General features: G+C 45.9%; 1 protein-coding gene across 6 annotated transcripts in view; it reads left to right on the forward strand.

The window, feature by feature from the left end:
* LOC122552264 (nuclear receptor subfamily 5 group A member 2-like) overlaps positions 1 to 15,917 on the forward strand; it is a 62,179-nt gene extending 46,262 nt beyond the window's left edge. For all 6 annotated transcript variants that reach the window (XM_043694954.2, XM_043694952.2, XM_043694953.2 and 3 more), the window contains 3 exons: positions 7,645 to 7,764; positions 10,122 to 10,269; positions 10,506 to 15,917. In XM_043694954.2, the coding sequence (XP_043550889.1) occupies positions 7,645 to 7,764; positions 10,122 to 10,269; positions 10,506 to 10,750 (513 nt within the window). In that variant the 3' untranslated portion in view covers positions 10,751 to 15,917. The remainder of the gene's footprint in view (positions 1 to 7,644; positions 7,765 to 10,121; positions 10,270 to 10,505) is intronic.
* Positions 15,918 to 16,576: the final 659 nt, after the last annotated feature.

Here is a 16,576-nt window from a genome sequence, read left to right on the forward strand (position 1 = left end):
TGGGGTGGAGGGGGAGACCCATCTGGTTCACTAATGACAACTGCAGTCCTTAAGTGGTCTGGCCTACATATGATTCCAGACCCACAGCAATGTAATTGATTCTAAACTCCCCTCTGGGATGGGCAATAAACATTGGCCTAGCCAGTGACACCCTCATGCTCTGTATGAATTATTAAAAAAAAACAAATTTGACCACAAGGATCCCTGCCCTTTCCTGAAAGAAATCCACGTGGCGTTGGGGGGTGTGCAACTATCGGGATTGTTCTTCTTAGAGTTGAGAGGAGATTGGGTGGAGGTGCTTAACATCACAAAAGGATCTGGATAAAGTAAATGAAGACCCTCAATGGCTGGAGCATTGAGAACCAGATGTGCTGATTAGCAAAAGAACTGCAGGTGACAGGAGGAAGAGATCTTCCTGCTTGCACGATGATAGAGACTGATAGAGAAGGCACAGACTCAATGATGAGCCTTGAAACGGCATCAGTTAGTTGAAACAAGAAAAGATTAGTATCGGCAGTGCCCCTACCTCTAATCCGGGAGGTTTGGGCTCAAGTCTGACCTGCTCCAGAGGGTGTGTAATAACATCCTTGGATGGAGAGGGGGTTGATAAAAAGAATAAACATAGGATTTAGAGGTCACCTGGCTTACTCTTTGAAAGAGCTGCGGCAGATTTAACGGGTTGAATGGCCTCCTGCTGTGCTATAATGAAGAATGGACTAAGTACTGAGGGAGTCACGAGGGTTCACCCAGCATGTGAAACACTAGTGGGAGCAGGAACAATGTGTCTGTTTAAAAAAAGTGGGTGGCATGATGGCTCTACTGTGGTTAGCTCTACTGCCTTACAGTGCCAAGCATCCGGGTTCGATTTCACCCCTGGGTGACTCTCTGTGTGGAGCTTGCTCATTCTCCCCATGTCTGTGTGGGTTTCCTCCCACAGTCCAAAGATGTGCAGGTTTGGGTGGATTGGCAGTGCTAAATTTCCCATAGTGTTCAGGGATGTGTAGGTTAGGTGCATTCGTCAGGGATAAATGGAGAGTACTAGGGGAATGGGTTTGGGGTGGGGTACTCTTCAGAGGGTCGGTGTGGGCTTGTTGGGCAGAAGGGCCTATCTCCACACTGTAGGGATTCTATGATTCTAAGGAGCCCATGGTAAAGTAATCTACTAGCACTCACTGTCTGGATTAAAAGCCAGTTAGTGGGAAAACTTCCGGAGAAGTTGAGACACAAACAGCAGCAATTCCAGGAGTGAAATGTTCCGAGCCGAAAGAATTGAGGCAAGAAAACGTAAGTCACTGTCAGCAATGTCCTTGACCCAATTCCCTGGATGGGATATCCTGGTTGGCAGCATTGCATGGGTTGAATCAGAAAGTCGGTGCTTTGATCTGTCCTCAGATCTCTCCCCACCTTCCCCAGTTGCTGAAGTGAACCGTCCTATTCCTGTAACAGAATGGGAGGAAACAGCACAATTCCAGGTAACCTCAGCCTGCTCAAGGTTGAAGTGAGTTGGGCACTGGCTGACTTTAAAACTGGGGGAGTTTCCCAATCCTCAGGGAATGCAGAAAGAGTATTTTTAAATACGTTTCTCAAAACACTTGAGGAGTCTGTTGTTTACATGAAACGGTGGGTGTGTTTTCGATGAGCTGTTTTGATCACTTCTGCATGATGCACATTCCGTACATCACACAGCAAAATGGCAGCAAATTTATTACTGCACAGCCAAATCAGACTGGGTATCTTGCTGTATCCTACATGTCAGCGGGTAGTAATCTCACTACTGAGTTACAAAGGCTTGGTTTCAAGTCCGAGGAGAAAGTGAGGTCTGCAGACGCTGGAGATCAAAGCTGAAACTTTATTGCTGGAACAGCACAGCAGGTCAGGCAGCATCTAGGGAACAGAAGATTCGACGTTTCGGGCACATGCCCTTCTTCATGTGCCCGAAACGTCGAATCTTCTGTTCCCTAGATGCTGCCTGACCTGCTGTGCTGTTCCAGCAATAAAGTTTCAGCTTTGGTTTCAAGTCCCCATACCAAGGCTTGAAAACTTGAAATCGAAACTGACCGTTCAGTAAAGCATAGAGGCAACAGTATGCTGTTGGAGATTGCTAACTTTCAGATGAGCCATGCAGATGGTGTCCAGGTGGATGTAAAACAAAATCCCATGTCACTATGTTGCAGAGGAGCCCGGGGCATTCTTCTCTGTGTCCTGGGGAATGTTTGTCCTTCAACCAATATCACAAGAAAACAGTCAGATGAGCGTTTTGTTGCTTGTCAGAGCTCACTGTGCACAAACTGACTGTCATGTTTCTGGTATTACAACAAATGTAGGACCTCATTCCCTGTAAAGTGCTTGGAACAATCCAGTAGTTGTGCACAGAAATTGCAGGTCAACAGGACAGTGAAGCAGGCACTTAGTACGCTTGCCTTCATTGGTCAGTGCATTGAGTATAGGAGTTGGGAGGTCATGGTGCAACTGTATGTGACATTGGTTCGGCCACTTTTGGAATACTGCGTGCAATTCTGGTCTCCCTCCTGTAGGAAGGATGTTGTGAAAGGGTTCAGAAAAGATTTACAAGGATGTTGCTAGGGTTGGAGGGTTTAAGCTGTAGGGAGATGCTGAATAGGATGGGGCTGTTTTCCCTGGAGTGTTGGAGGCTGAGGGGTGACCTTATAGAGGTTTATAAAGTCATGAGGGGGACAATTGGGTAAATAGACAAGGTCTTTTCCCTGGGGTGAGGGAGTCCAAAACTGGAGGGCATTGGTTTAAGGTAGAGGGGAAATATTAAAGAGACCCGAGGGGCAACCTTTACATGTTGAGGGTGGTGTGTCTATAGAATGAGCTGCCAGAGGAATTGGTGGAGGCTGGTATAATTACAATATTTAAAAGGCATCTGGATGGGAAGGCTTTGGAGAGATATGGGCCAAGTGCTGGCAAATGGGACAGGATTAATCGAGGATATCTGGTCGGCATGAACAAGTTGGACCCAAGGGTCTGTTTCTCTATGGCTGTATGGTATAGATGGAGGCCATCTGGCCCATCATGTCAGTACTGGGTCTCTGAGCAATTCATCCAGTGCCAAGCCCCTGTCTTTCTCTTCTCCTTCTCAGATTAATTGTCTCATTCCTTTGTAAATGTTTTGACTAAACCAGCGGACTCTCAAAGTGCGGTACAGACCTACACCAGAAGTCACTGTAGTCTCATCAGTGAGAGGGTCACCATGCTCCCAGGTGAAAAGGCTGAGATGGAGAGTCCTTCATGGTTCACCTCAGCTGAGGCAGGAATTGAACCCACATTGTTAGTGTCACTTTGTCTCAGAGATCAGCCACGTAGCCAACTGAGCTAAGCAAGCCCCTAACTGCAGGCTGTGGGAAGAGGTTTTTCCTCGTGTTTTGTTTTTTCGGCTTCCTGGCCAATTACTTTCAATCTCTATCTTCTCTCTCAAAGAGTGGGCGCACAGATTTCCCCCATCTACCCTGTACAGACCCGTCATGTCAGTGAATGTCTCAATCAATTCACCTCTTATCCATCATTCAAATGCTACTTTGTAGAGGTGAATCTTTCATTCCATGTGGTCATCAGAGAGAGAGAGAGAGCACCATGTGCTCAGTATGGCCCAGCATGTCTAAGAGAGCTCAATACCTGATGACCAATATCCATATTGCTGCACAAAAGTTGATATTTAGCTTACCATTGTCACTTTCTGCTTTGATAACTGATTCTTTAAACAGAATGTTAGCAAGTGGGGGAGAAACTAGACTCGATGTGGAATGGTTTTTGATCAACAATTTGAGCTGATGTTTGCTACAATTCCATGTTGTTTTCCAGCTAGGAAGTACTGCTGAACTGCCACATTTTAGCACATTACTGCAATGTTTACAGGCAATACCCTAGTAAGTCAGGCCAAACTATTTTAGTTCACTCTTATGCACCGAATGTGTTATCTAAGAGATTGTGTCAAACAGGATGGTGCAAACACCACTGCGTTGAAAGCAGGAAATGACAGGAAAATGCCCACGTCTCCCCGATTGGACTTTTTGTGTGTGTGTGTGTGTTTTGACGTGCGATCGCGGATCTTACTTCCTCACTGATCCGGAGAGAGTCATACAGGAAAGAGAACTCGCAATAAATCATTCAGCATCTCCATCCTACTTCCTCAGCTCCTGACGCTGCCTCCTGCTGCCTGATCTCAAAGCACAGAGGGTGCAGAGGATTTGATGCTATCATTCGCTTCACCTCTCCTGAACGCGCTGATCTTTTCTGTTCGTATTTAATTACGTCACCAAGAGCCTGGTTTGTCTGCCTTTGGGGTTGGGCTTCACAAGGAGGCCTTCCAAGGAGGATATCCTAACCTAATCTAGCCCCACTTGCCAACACCCGGCCCATGTCCCTCCAAACCCTTCCTATTCATATACCCATCCAGATGCCTTTTAAATGTTGCAATTGTACCTCCACCACTTCCCCTGGCAGCTCATTCCATACACGTACCACCGTCTGTGTGAAAACGTTGTCCCTTACGTCCCTTTTATATCTTTCCCTCTCACCCTAAACCTATGCCCTCTAGTTCTGGACTCCCCCACCCCAGGGGAAAAGAACTTGGCTGTTCATACTATCAATACCCCTCATGGGCTATTGGTGTGAACATACCTCAAACAGAGTTGATCTGAACTTCAAGTTTCGTTATCTTTTGGCTTATTTGTTCATGGTATGTGGGCTGAACCAGTCTCTGTTTGGCCCTAGGACTGGCTTGAGCCAGTTCAAAGGGCCATTAAGAGTCAGTCATTTCACCGTGGGTCTGGAGTCACATGTAGGCCAGACCCAAGGGAAATTTCTTCAGCTGGAGGGTGGGAATCTGTGGAGCTCATTGCCACACAGGTCTGTGAAGGCCAAATCACTGAGTGGCGTTAAGACAGAGATAGACAGGTTCTTGATTAGTAAGGGGACCAGGGGATACAGGGAGAAGGCAGGAGAATGGGATTGAGAAAGATATCAGCCATGATCGAATGGCAGAGCAGACTCAATGGGCCGAATGGCCTAATTCTGTTCCTATATCTTATGGTGTTAGGTATGGATGCCTATTTTTTTTCCGCTGAGGAGGAAGATTTGTGGTAAGAGTTCCTCAGAGTTGTTACAGTCAGTTCTGCTAATAACGTGCGTCTCTTCAACACAAAATGGCTAAAACAAATTCAGGAATTTAGACGGTTAGTTGTAGAATGTGAACTTTCCTTACCCGTATTGGCTATAGCGTGAATCTGGCCCCGTTAGCTTAAACTGTGCAGCTGTTGCGCCATTTTCTTATAACGTGGGATTGCATGAGGAGGAAGCTATCGTGTTATGTCAGAACCGGCTGCATACGTTATTGACCTGAATCTTGGTGTACAGGGCACAAGTTTGCAGATGACACAAATCTTGGGCAATTGTAAACCAAGGAGGACAGTGTTAAACTCTAAACAGACATGGACTAGTTGGTGGAGTGGGTGGATAGGTTGCAGATCAAGTTCAATGCAGACGAGTGTGAGGTGATGCACTTTGGTTGGAAGAACATTGAAAAACAATGTGAAATAGTTGGGGTTGAATTCTAAAGGGGCTGCAGGAGCAGAGGGACCTGGGTGTATTTGTGCACAGATCAGTGAAGGTGGCAGGGCAGCTGGAGAGAGCAGTTAATAATGTGTCCCCAGTTTTATTAATAGGGGCATTGAGTACAAGAGGAAGAGGATGATGTTGAACTTGTACAAACCAAAGTGACACCAAAAATCAACTGGAATTTGGAGCAAAAATGTTACAATTGCCTTTAGTGTGCTCTATATTTCAACCCCATGAGCTGGCTATACAAGACAGAAGGAGGTCATTCAAGCCATCCTATCTGTGGATCATTGCACGCGCTTGTGGGGGTGACACATTGTGGGAGAGATTGGATCGAGCACAGAAACGATTTACAATTCCTCAGGAAGTGAGAAATGGGATAATTGAGGATAGGTTGAAGTGGCTGGGACTGTTCTCCCTAATCAGAAGAAGCCCAGGAGGAGATTTGACAGAGGTTTACGAAAACGTGAGCGAGTTGCATTGAGAAGGTCGGGAGAAAGCGTTCACCTCGCAAAACGATCACGACCAAGAGGGCATCGATTTAAAGTCATGTGCAAAAGCTACAAGACTCGTGTGAGAAAAAAAAACATTTCACCCAGATAGTAGTTGGAAATGTGGTGGAGGCCGGCTCACTTTGAGTCATAAAGTGAATCATAGAGTCATGCAGCATGGAAACAGGCCCTTCAGCCCAAACTGCTCCATACTGACCATGGTGCCCACTTAGCTAGTTCCAATTGTCTGAATTTGGTCCATACCCCTCTAAAACCTTCCCATCCATGTACCTACCCAAATTATTTTTAAACCACTTTCTTTGGTAGCCAATTCCAAAAACCCGCCTCTCTACATGAAGACATTAACGCTCAGGCTCTTTGTAAATCTTTCCCCTCTCACCTTAAACCTATGCCCTCTAGTTTTCAATACCCCACCTCTGGGGGATGAGACTATCTACATTCGTCCTATATCTACCCCTCATGATTTAATATACGCTCAATAAGGTCACCCCTCATCTTCCTACGTTCCAAGGGATAAAGCTGAGCATTCAGATGGTTATTTAGATAGAAATAACATGCAGGTGTATAGGGAGAAAGCAGAAGATTGGCACAAGGGTCATGATACATGTTTGAAGAGCCAGTGCAGGGCACAATGGGCCAAATGGCCTTCTTTAGCTCCATAATGATCCTGTCATTAAAAAGGGCATTTGTATACCACGATGGTTACCATCGTATCAGCATTTTTTTGTTAATTCCAGATTTTTGTTGATACAATTTTCACCACCTCCCTCCATGGGATTTTAAACCTCAATCCCCAGAATATTGGCCTGGGTCCTACTGAATTACTAAGCCCTATGACAATACCACTACTCCATCTACCTACAGTACTGCTAATGCTATGTTGGACTATCAAATGGAAGCAGTTTACCTCAAATCATGGATTTATAGAATCCCTAAAGTGTGGAAAAAACCATTCAGCCCAACAAGTCTACACCAACCCTCTGAAGAGTAGCCCACCCAGACCCATTCCCCTATCCTATTACTCTACATTTACCCCTGACTAATGCACCTAACCTACACATCCCTAAACACTATGGGCAACTTAGCATGGCCAATTCACCCTAACCTGCACATCTTTGAACTGTGGGAGGAAACCCACGCAGACACGGGGAGAATGTGCAAACCCCACACAGGGTAACTCCACAGTAGGGAAATCCAACAGAAAATCTGAGCTAACTGCTCAGAGCTGATTCCGAGAGCTCATTGATTCATAGAATCCCTGCAGTGCGGAAGCAAGCCATTCGGCCCATTGAGTCCACACTGACCCTCTGACGAGTGTCCCACCCTGACCCACCCCTCTATCCTATCCCCTGTACTCTCGGAGGGTTGGTGTGGACTGGTTGGGCCAAATGGCCTGTTTCCACGCTGTAGGGAATCTAATCTTTATATACTCCTGCATTTCCCAAGGCTAACCCGCCTAGTCTGCACATCCCTGGACACTACGGGGTAATTTAGCATGGCCAATCCACCTTAACCTGCACATCGTTGAACTCTCTGTGTGTTTGTGTTTTCACAGGTGGATGACCAGATGAAACTTCTCCAGAATTGCTGGAGTGAGCTACTAGTCATGGACCATATCTACCGACAAGTGGCCCATGGGAAGGAATCGAGTGTCCTCCTGGTAACAGGGCAACAGGTAAAGGTCCCTCGTTTTTATACAACAATTTACAGAAGGTACGGCCCAGAAACAGGCCACCTTCACCCAACTGGTCTGTACTTCGCTCAACATGCAAAAACTTGCATTCATATAGCGCCCTTAAAGCAGTAAAATATCGTGAGATGTTTCACAGGAGTAACACAGGGCAAACGTTGGCAGTAGGGAATGTAAGGCAATAATAGGGCAGGTGACCAAAAGCTTGGTTACATTACGATCCTATATAATCCTTTTATTGGAGAAATCAGATTACAGATTAAAAACTTTTTCAGCTTTAATGAGATAGTCCCTCATTGCATTTTAAAAACAGTGTTGCAGATTTGATTTTAACAATAAAACAGAAGTTTATTACAGAAAATAAATAAAGACAAAATGAAATAACCCAGACTATTTACATATAACACAACTTTAAAGCAGCATAAGAGGTATAGTTAGTTTGCAGATGACACCAAAATTGGAGGTGTAGTGGACAGCGAAGGGGGTTACCTCAGATTATAACAGGGTCTGGACCAGATGGGTCAATGGGCTGAGAAGTGGCAGATGGAGTTTAATTCAGATAAATGCGAGGTGCTGCATTTTGGAAAAGCAAATCTTAGCAGAACTTACACACTTAATGGTAAGATCCTAGGGAGTGTTGCTGAACAAAGAGACCTTGGAGTGCAGGTTCATAGTTCCTTGAAAGTGGAGTTGCAGGTAGATAGGATAGTGAAGAAGGCATTTGGTATGCTTTTCTTTATTGGTCAGAGCATTGGGTACAGGAGTTGGGAGGTCATGTTGCGGCTGTACAGGACATTGGTTAGGCCACTGTTGGAATATTGCATGCAATTCTGGTCTCTTTCCTATCAGAAAGATGTTGTGAAACTTGAAAGGGTTCAGAAAAGATTTACAAGGATGTTGCCAGAGTTGGAGGATTTGAGCTATAGGGAGAGGCTGAACCATCTGGGGCTGTTTTCCCTGGAGCATCGGAGGCTGAGGGGTGACCTTATAGAGGTTTACAAAATCATGAGGGGCATGGATAGGATAAATAGAACAAGTATTTTCCCTGGGGTGGGGGAATCTAGAACTAGAGGGCATAGGTTTAGGGTGAGAGGGGAAAGATATAAAAGAGACCTAAGGGGCAACTTTTTCACGCAGAGGGTGGTACATGTATGGAGTGAGCTGCCAGAGGATGTGGTGGAGGCTGGTACAATTGCAACATTTAAGAGGCATTTGGATGGGTATATGAATAGGAAGGGTTTGGAGGGATATGGGCCAGGTGCTGGCAGGTGGGACTAGATTGGGTTGGGATGTCTGGTCGGCATGGGCAGGTTGGACTGAAGGGATTGTTTCCACGCTATACATCTCTATGACTATGACTCAACATGTAATCTCATTAATCCAAAAAAAAAGCTACATTACAGACCTCAGAAACACCCTGTACCCACAAGCACCCTTTGTTCAGTACTCACGCCAAAGACAAATCACCCTCCCAACCACCTCACAAGATTTAATTTAACTTTGACTTTCATTTCCTGTTTGGAAAATCTGATTGCCTCTTCCTGGAGTTTTCATACATCTGAGTTTAAACATTCTCAGCTTCAAATAATCTGTTCAGGTTTTTATCCTAACACACCTGCTAAGGCAGTGTTATTAAATTTTGAGGTCATATATTGTTAATAAATCTAACAATCTTCCCTCTTTCTCAGGAGCAACAGCTTTATACATCCATCTTCATCTAAACTTCGACACAAATGTCCCAACCTGAAACTAAACCTAAATCATTTTTTCCCCACTTTATAGGTGTTTTAAACAAAGTCTAGAAACTTCCATCAGAAAGCTTACAGTGTTATTCTGTATATCTTTCTCAGTCAAAAACTCTAATGTAAACAAAAAAAACAATTTAGTCATGAAAGCTTCCTCTCTCAAGCTGTTTTGAAAGAAATCACCATGGCTACAGAAATACTGACAAGTTAATCATTAAACTTTTCAGGTTCACAGAAAAACCCATATGCCACGAATTCAAAAATCCAAACTTAAAATCAAGTTATGTTAACATAACTGCAGTCACAGATTTTAAGGTGTGGAGGTGCTGGTGTTGGACTGGGGTGGGCGAAGTTAAACATCGCACAACACCAGGTTATAGTCCAACAGGTTTATTTGGAAGTACATGCTTTTGGAGCGCTGCTTCTTCATCAGGTAGATTATAAAAAAGCATCTTAAAAGGAGAGAAGAATGTTACTTTTTTTTTAGAGGTCTTGAGGGTGTGCGATAGCTGTCCCTTAAAACTCAGGGATGTTACTGTAGAGGCTGTGACCCTGCAACATTTCCTCATTGATTAATGAATGCTCTTCTCGTCTCAGATTGATCTGTCAACCATCAGTTCGCAATCAGGAGCCACGCTGAATAACCTGGTGAGCCGTACGCAGGAGCTGGTCACTAAGCTTCGAGCTCTGCAGACTGACCGGCACGAGTTTGTCTGCCTGAAGTTCTTGGTGCTCTTCAGTCCTGGTAAGGCACAACACCGTGATGGGGAGCGGGGGAGGTTGTTTTGGTTCCCTACAAGCTGGCCTCCGATGGCCTTGGGATCTGGGAGGGGTTGCCAACCCTCCAGGGTCGCCCTGGAGTCTCTGAGAATGAACATCCAGCGACCGGTTGGCAACAGAACCATCGGGAAGACACTCCCCCGTTGGCTTCGTGCGCGGGCACCTGTCTTTATTGAGCTGTCTCCTTCTTCCCTTCCGCAGACGTGAAGAATCTGGAAAACCGACCCTTTGTGGAGAGCATCCAGGAGAAGGTCAACAGGGCTCTGATGGACTACACAATGTGCTTCCCACAGCAGGCTGACCAGTTTGGACAACTACTCCTGAGGCTCCCTGAAATCCGAGCCATCAGCATGCAGGCCGAAGAATACCTCTACCTCAAGCATTTAAACGGAGACATTCCTTGCAATAATCTGCTGATTGAAATGCTCCATGCCAAGCACGTCTAATATGGAAAAAGACGGATCTTTCATAAGACGGAGACACTGCCTGAGGATTTCTTTTTTGGATTCAAGATCCTCTGCTGACCTGGAAGAGATGGGGAGTACATCAAGTGAGTTTAGCATACTTACAACCAGAGAGAAAGCCCTCCAACGTTTTCTTGAATGGATTACACTTCCCTCTGGGGCCCTTTTTTTTTGTTTTTACAGACCCATTCCCAGGAGCGACTGAGAACGGGACACAATGGAATGTGTGATCCACACTTATTGTACCCTCCCACTTCAGGTTGATGCCGTTCAATCGCCTCTCAAAGGACAGCCAAGTCAAAAGCAAGATCATTGTAGCCACTTTGGCAAAATCATACTGCCTTTGGTGCCCCTGAAGGTGGCAATTAGCAGAGGTGGAAGACGTGAGGGATTATAGCTCCACATTTCTGATCAGTTACCAAACCCCTCCCTCCCATCGCAGCTGGCAATTTGTGAGGGGAGAACCAAATGTGGTATCAAAATGACGAAAGATCAGCCCTCCTACATCAAAAGACAACAGGCTGTATATTATCCCCATTTGATGAAGGGGGATAAACTCACGTACTGCTGTGTGCTGCTGCTCATCAACCCCGGAGAGCAACTCCTAGATCTCAGACTTCTGACACCCCAACCAAGTCAACACAGCTCCACATTGAGCAAGTTAGTGAACGAGTCCTGGTCTCATTCTGATGGCTACTCTTTGATTGAGAAGAGTATTGAGCTGCTCACATACCTTGTATTCCTCACAGTCCCAGGAGAGTGCACTGGCAAAGGTGACACTGTGGTACCCCAGCTGTAGAAACTGTAAGAGGTAGCAACTTAAGAGGAGGGAGGAGGAAATTATTAGAGTTATACAGCACAGAAACAGACCCTTCCATAAGACCATAAGACATAGGAGTGGAAGTAAGGCCATTCGGCCCAGCGAGTCCACTCCTCCATTCAATCATGGCTAAAGAGCATTTCAACGTCACTTGCCTGCATTCTCCCCCCAGCCCTTAATTCCTTGCGAGATCAAGAATTTATCAGTCTCTGCCTTGAAGACATTTAATGTCCCTGCCTCCACTGCGCTCCGTGGCAATAAATTCCACTTTGGTCCAACCAGCCCATGCTGACCCTAATTCCAAACTAAACTAATCCCACCTGTCTTGCTCCTGGCCCATATCCCTCCAAACCTTTCCTAGACATGTACTTATCCAAATGTCGTCTAAACGCTGTAACTGTCCCACATCCACCACTTCTTCTGGAAGTTCATTCCACACACGAACCGCTCTTTAGTTGAAACACAAAGATCCCAACGCGTTTGGAATCCAGTTTGGCCAACAGGAAACATTTGACAAAGCTGTGACTGTGAGGAACATCCTTAATACCTGCAATAAAATCAAGGACAGGATGATATCACATCTGACTCGCATCAGCCCTGTCTGATTCAGGCTCCTTTGAGCATCACTGTCCAAAGTACAATATCAAAATAAAACATCACAAAACGGCCTTCGGTCAGTCCATTAGATGCAGATACTGTCAGCGATTCACACTGCTGTGGGGTAAGTTTAAGATATGGTTACAGGAGACAGATTTGCTATGTTGGAATCAATGAGTATCTGCCCTTGATGCTGTGCTTTGGAATGGAAAACTCCACACTCATATTGTTTTAACTTATTCCTTAAATGTGATTATCTCAGTCAATACCAGATTTTGTCACCTATCCCTAACTGCCCTGGAAAAGGTTGAGTCGACTCTTTGAACCGCTGTAGTCCTTGGGATTGTGGGTACACACAGGGCCGCAAAGAAATAGGGATGGAACAGGATAATTACTTTGAGGTTCTGGATGAAGACAGAGATGAGTAAGAATTTCCTCACTCAGAGATTGTTAATCTGTGGAATTCTTTACTACAGAGACCTGTCGAAGGCAAAGATAGATTTTGAATTCCAAGATTTTGACCCAGCGATACTGAAGGCGCAGCGATATATTTTCATGTCAGGATGGTGAGTGGGCTTGGAGGGGAACTTGCAGGTCGTAATGTCCACCTATGAAGCTGCTACTCTTGTCTTTCCATTTCTCTTTACTTACCGTCCCCAAAAACATGACACAACAATCCTGCAAAATAAAACAAAGAACTTTACAGTGCTCTGAAGCATAATCGGAAATGGCTGGAGAAACTCAGCCGGTCTAGCAGCATCTGTGGGAAGAAAGCAGAACTTATGTTTTCAAGTCCAGGACTCCTTAACCTTGCTTTCTCTCCACTGGTGCTGACAGACCTGCTGAGCTTCGCCAGCAACTTCTCTCTGTGTACAATAGTAACCCTGCCTGCAACAAATCACAATTGCCATTTTCAAAATGTTTACTTCATAAAAACCACCATGGAGTAGAGCAAACATACCCCCTTTTCCTATGGACGTCCTTTTACATCTGCAGATGACAAATCTCTCTCAACCAAACCCAGATTAACGTTTCTCATAGTCTCAGATTTTACACGATTAACAGCAGAAACATTTGGTTTCAAAAACCACAGAATGAGATTTACCAATTGGGAGCGAGTTGAGGAGGAATCTCTTCTATTAGAGACCAGTGAATCCTCACAATTTTCTACTCTGGAATGCTCCATCGCTGAATATGTCCAAGACAGAGATCGGTAGAGTTTGAGATATTTAAGAGATTAAGAAGATATGGAGATGGTGTGGGATAATGACATTAAGGTACTAGATGAGGAGGAATTTCCTCTCCCAGAAGGCCAGTAATCTGGGGAATTCTTTACCCCAGAGGGTTGTCAAGGCTGGTTGTCAAGGATGAGATAGACAGGCAGATTTTGAACGAGGACAGGAATCATGGGTTATTTGGGAAAGGCAGGAAAGTGGAACTGAGGATTATCAGATCAGTCTTGATCTCATTGAATGGGGAAGCAGAGCTGATGGGCCGAATGGCCGACTTCTGCTCCTATCCCTTATGATCTGATCAGCCATGATCCGGTTGGATGGCACAGCAGGCTCGAGGGGCCAAATGGCCTCCTCCCTGCTCCTAAAGCTCTGCCCTATGGCAGGGACTAATTTGCTGCTGTTTAGTTTGTGAATTAATGTTTACTCAGCCCAGCGCCCACTCACATTCTATGGCCTGAAAGGATACAACTGAGCAGGAAAGCAATACAGCATGGGTGGAAATTGTTTGCAGCACACCCTGCCCATCACTGACTGCCCACAATGGAACAGCAGGGCAACCCTTCACCTCCGACACTGAAAACAGGCGAGTTGGTGGGAAGGTTTTCTGATCTTTCCCCAACAACGTCTTCCTCTTCACTGGGAGCAATGCCACAGGAGGTCGACGTCACTGAGGATGTCAAGGGCTGATGCCAAGATATGGAATCGGCACTTAGTGAGAATCCAGGTTGGTCAGCGATGGAAAGGAGTGTTGCGCTTTCCCGATTCATGGTGGAGAGAGTCATCTCATCATTGCAATCCACACTGAGGTACCGAGTCCCCTAACTACCCCCCCCCCCCCCCCCCCCACCACACCCTTCAACCTTTTTCCCTGTTGGCCTGAAAATCTTCTGGATGTAGGTTTGCTCGCTGAGCTGGAAGGTTCATTTCCAGATGTTTCGTCACCCTACTAGGCAACATCTTCAGTGGGCTTCCGGGAGATCTTACCTATTAGGGTGACGAAACATCTGGATATGAACTTTCCAGCTCAGCGAGCAAACCTACATCCAGAACCTCAACCTGAGCTACAAATCTTCTCAAAGCTTGCCTGAAAATCTTCTCAGACAATGATCCAGTGGATCTCCTTTCAAAGCCTCTGCCACCACCACAGGGCATCTGTTCTGGATCCCAACCATTCCCTGATTTCCCTCATGTCACCTCAGGGCCCTCTCACTGCTCCCTCTCTACTTCACAACAGCTCCATCCATGGGAGCAGTATCTCTCTGTCGAGTCTCGCCCAGAGCTCTCCTGATTATGAATGCCCTCCATTGTATCTCCTCTGACCACATAAACAAGGAACAAGAGTAGGTCTCTTATATGAGAGATCGATTCAGTAAGGAATGTATTCACTGGAGTTTAGAAGAATGAGGGAGATCTCTCTCAGAAATCCATAAAATTCCAACAGGACTTCAACAGGGCTGATACAGGAAGGATGTTCCCGATGGTGACGGAATCCAGAACAAGGGGTCATAGATCAGCCATGGCTGACTTGCAAACTCACTGAGAAAGTGACTGGCTAAGCGTGACGAGAAACTGGTCTTAAAATGCCAATCTGCCCAGTGATGCACACAGTTAGGCCCAGCTGGAGAGTGAGGCCAGGAACCTGGTCAGCTCAATGTCCTCCCATCAGATAACCACTGTTTCAGTCTCAGATCTGGGAATAAACTGCTGTGGGTCAGCACAGAGCTCCGGTCAGTCAGATTCACGGGACACACATCCAGCAGAAAAAGCTCTGAATAGATTGATTAGATTAGATTCCCTACAGTGTAGAAACAGGCCCTTCAGCCCAACCAGTCCACACTGACCCTGCAAAGAGTAACCCACCCAGACCCATTTCCCTCTGACTAATGCATCTAACACTATGGGCAGTTTAGCATAGCCAATTCACCTGACCTGCACATCTTTGGACTGTGGGAGGAAACCCACACAGACAACGGGGAGAATGTGCAAACTTCACACAGACAGCCACCCGAGGCTGGAACTGAACCCAGGTCCTTGGCAATGTGAGGTTGCAGTGCTAACCACTGAGCCACCATGCCACCCCAAAGCAGCTTGTTGTGTTGAACTTAAACACATGTGTTCAACACTGAACTTTCGATCTGCACAAGGGCAGCAGTTGGGTTTGAGCCCACACCTCCTTTAAGGGAGGAAACTTAACCCAGCAGCTTAGACCGCTTGGCCAGGCTACCAAAGGCAAATACTTCTGCAGCGAGGGCTGAACAAGCTTCTCATTCAGAAGCAGAGCTCTCAGGTACTTGAAGGGCTTTCTGGGCGAGAGTGTCAACACAGAGGAAGTTCTGACTTGCTCCAATAATCTTGTCCATTCACAATAAAATATTTCTAAACGAATCTCAAGGCAAACGTGATCTTTGTGGTAAGTTGCTATGGTGTAGCCATTCCAAGATTGTGACCTGTAATTCATATTTGTGTAAATAAAGAAAGTGTTACTATTTTCACCTGGGACTGCATCTTTGTCACATATATTGCTTGGTTACCTTCGAATGTTGGGTTCTGTGCCATAAACACACCTTGCACTATGCTGACCCATCGTTTGAATGATGAATGAACAGGTTTATTGAAGTTTATACAATGTCTCACAGAACCTCCTTCAGCACCTCTGGCTGATTTACAAACTCTCACAGATGAACCTGACTTTAATCTGGATCTAAGCACTTAGGCAAAGTCACCACAGTGCCAGAGAGCCTTGAGCTGCTCTGAGAGACAGAGAGAGAGAGGAGCTATGGGCTGCTCTGAGTGAGAGGGAGACAGACAGAGAGTGAGAGGAGCTATGGGCTGCTCTGAGTGAGTGAGAGACAGACAGACAGAGAGCGAGAGGAGCTATGGGCTGCTCTGAGTGAGAGAGAGACAGACAGACAGAGAGCGAGAGGAGCTATGGGCTGCTCTGAGTGAGAGAGAGAGAGACAGAGAGGAGCTATGGGCTGCTCTGAGAGAGAGAGAGACAGACAGACAGAGAGGATCTATGGGCTGCTCTGAGAGAGAGAGACATAGAGGAGCTATGGGCTGTTCTGAGAGAGAGACAGAGAGAGAGACAGAGAGGAGCTATGGGCTGCTCTGAGAGAGAGAGAGACAAAGAGGAGCTATGGGCTGCTCTGAGAGAGA

The sequence above is a fragment of the Chiloscyllium plagiosum genome, unplaced genomic scaffold, assembly GCF_037043375.1.
Source record: "Chiloscyllium plagiosum isolate Xiang-an unplaced genomic scaffold, Cpla_swu_hap1 HiC_scaffold_45, whole genome shotgun sequence".
NCBI classification, from domain to species: Eukaryota; Metazoa; Chordata; class Chondrichthyes; order Orectolobiformes; family Hemiscylliidae; genus Chiloscyllium; species Chiloscyllium plagiosum.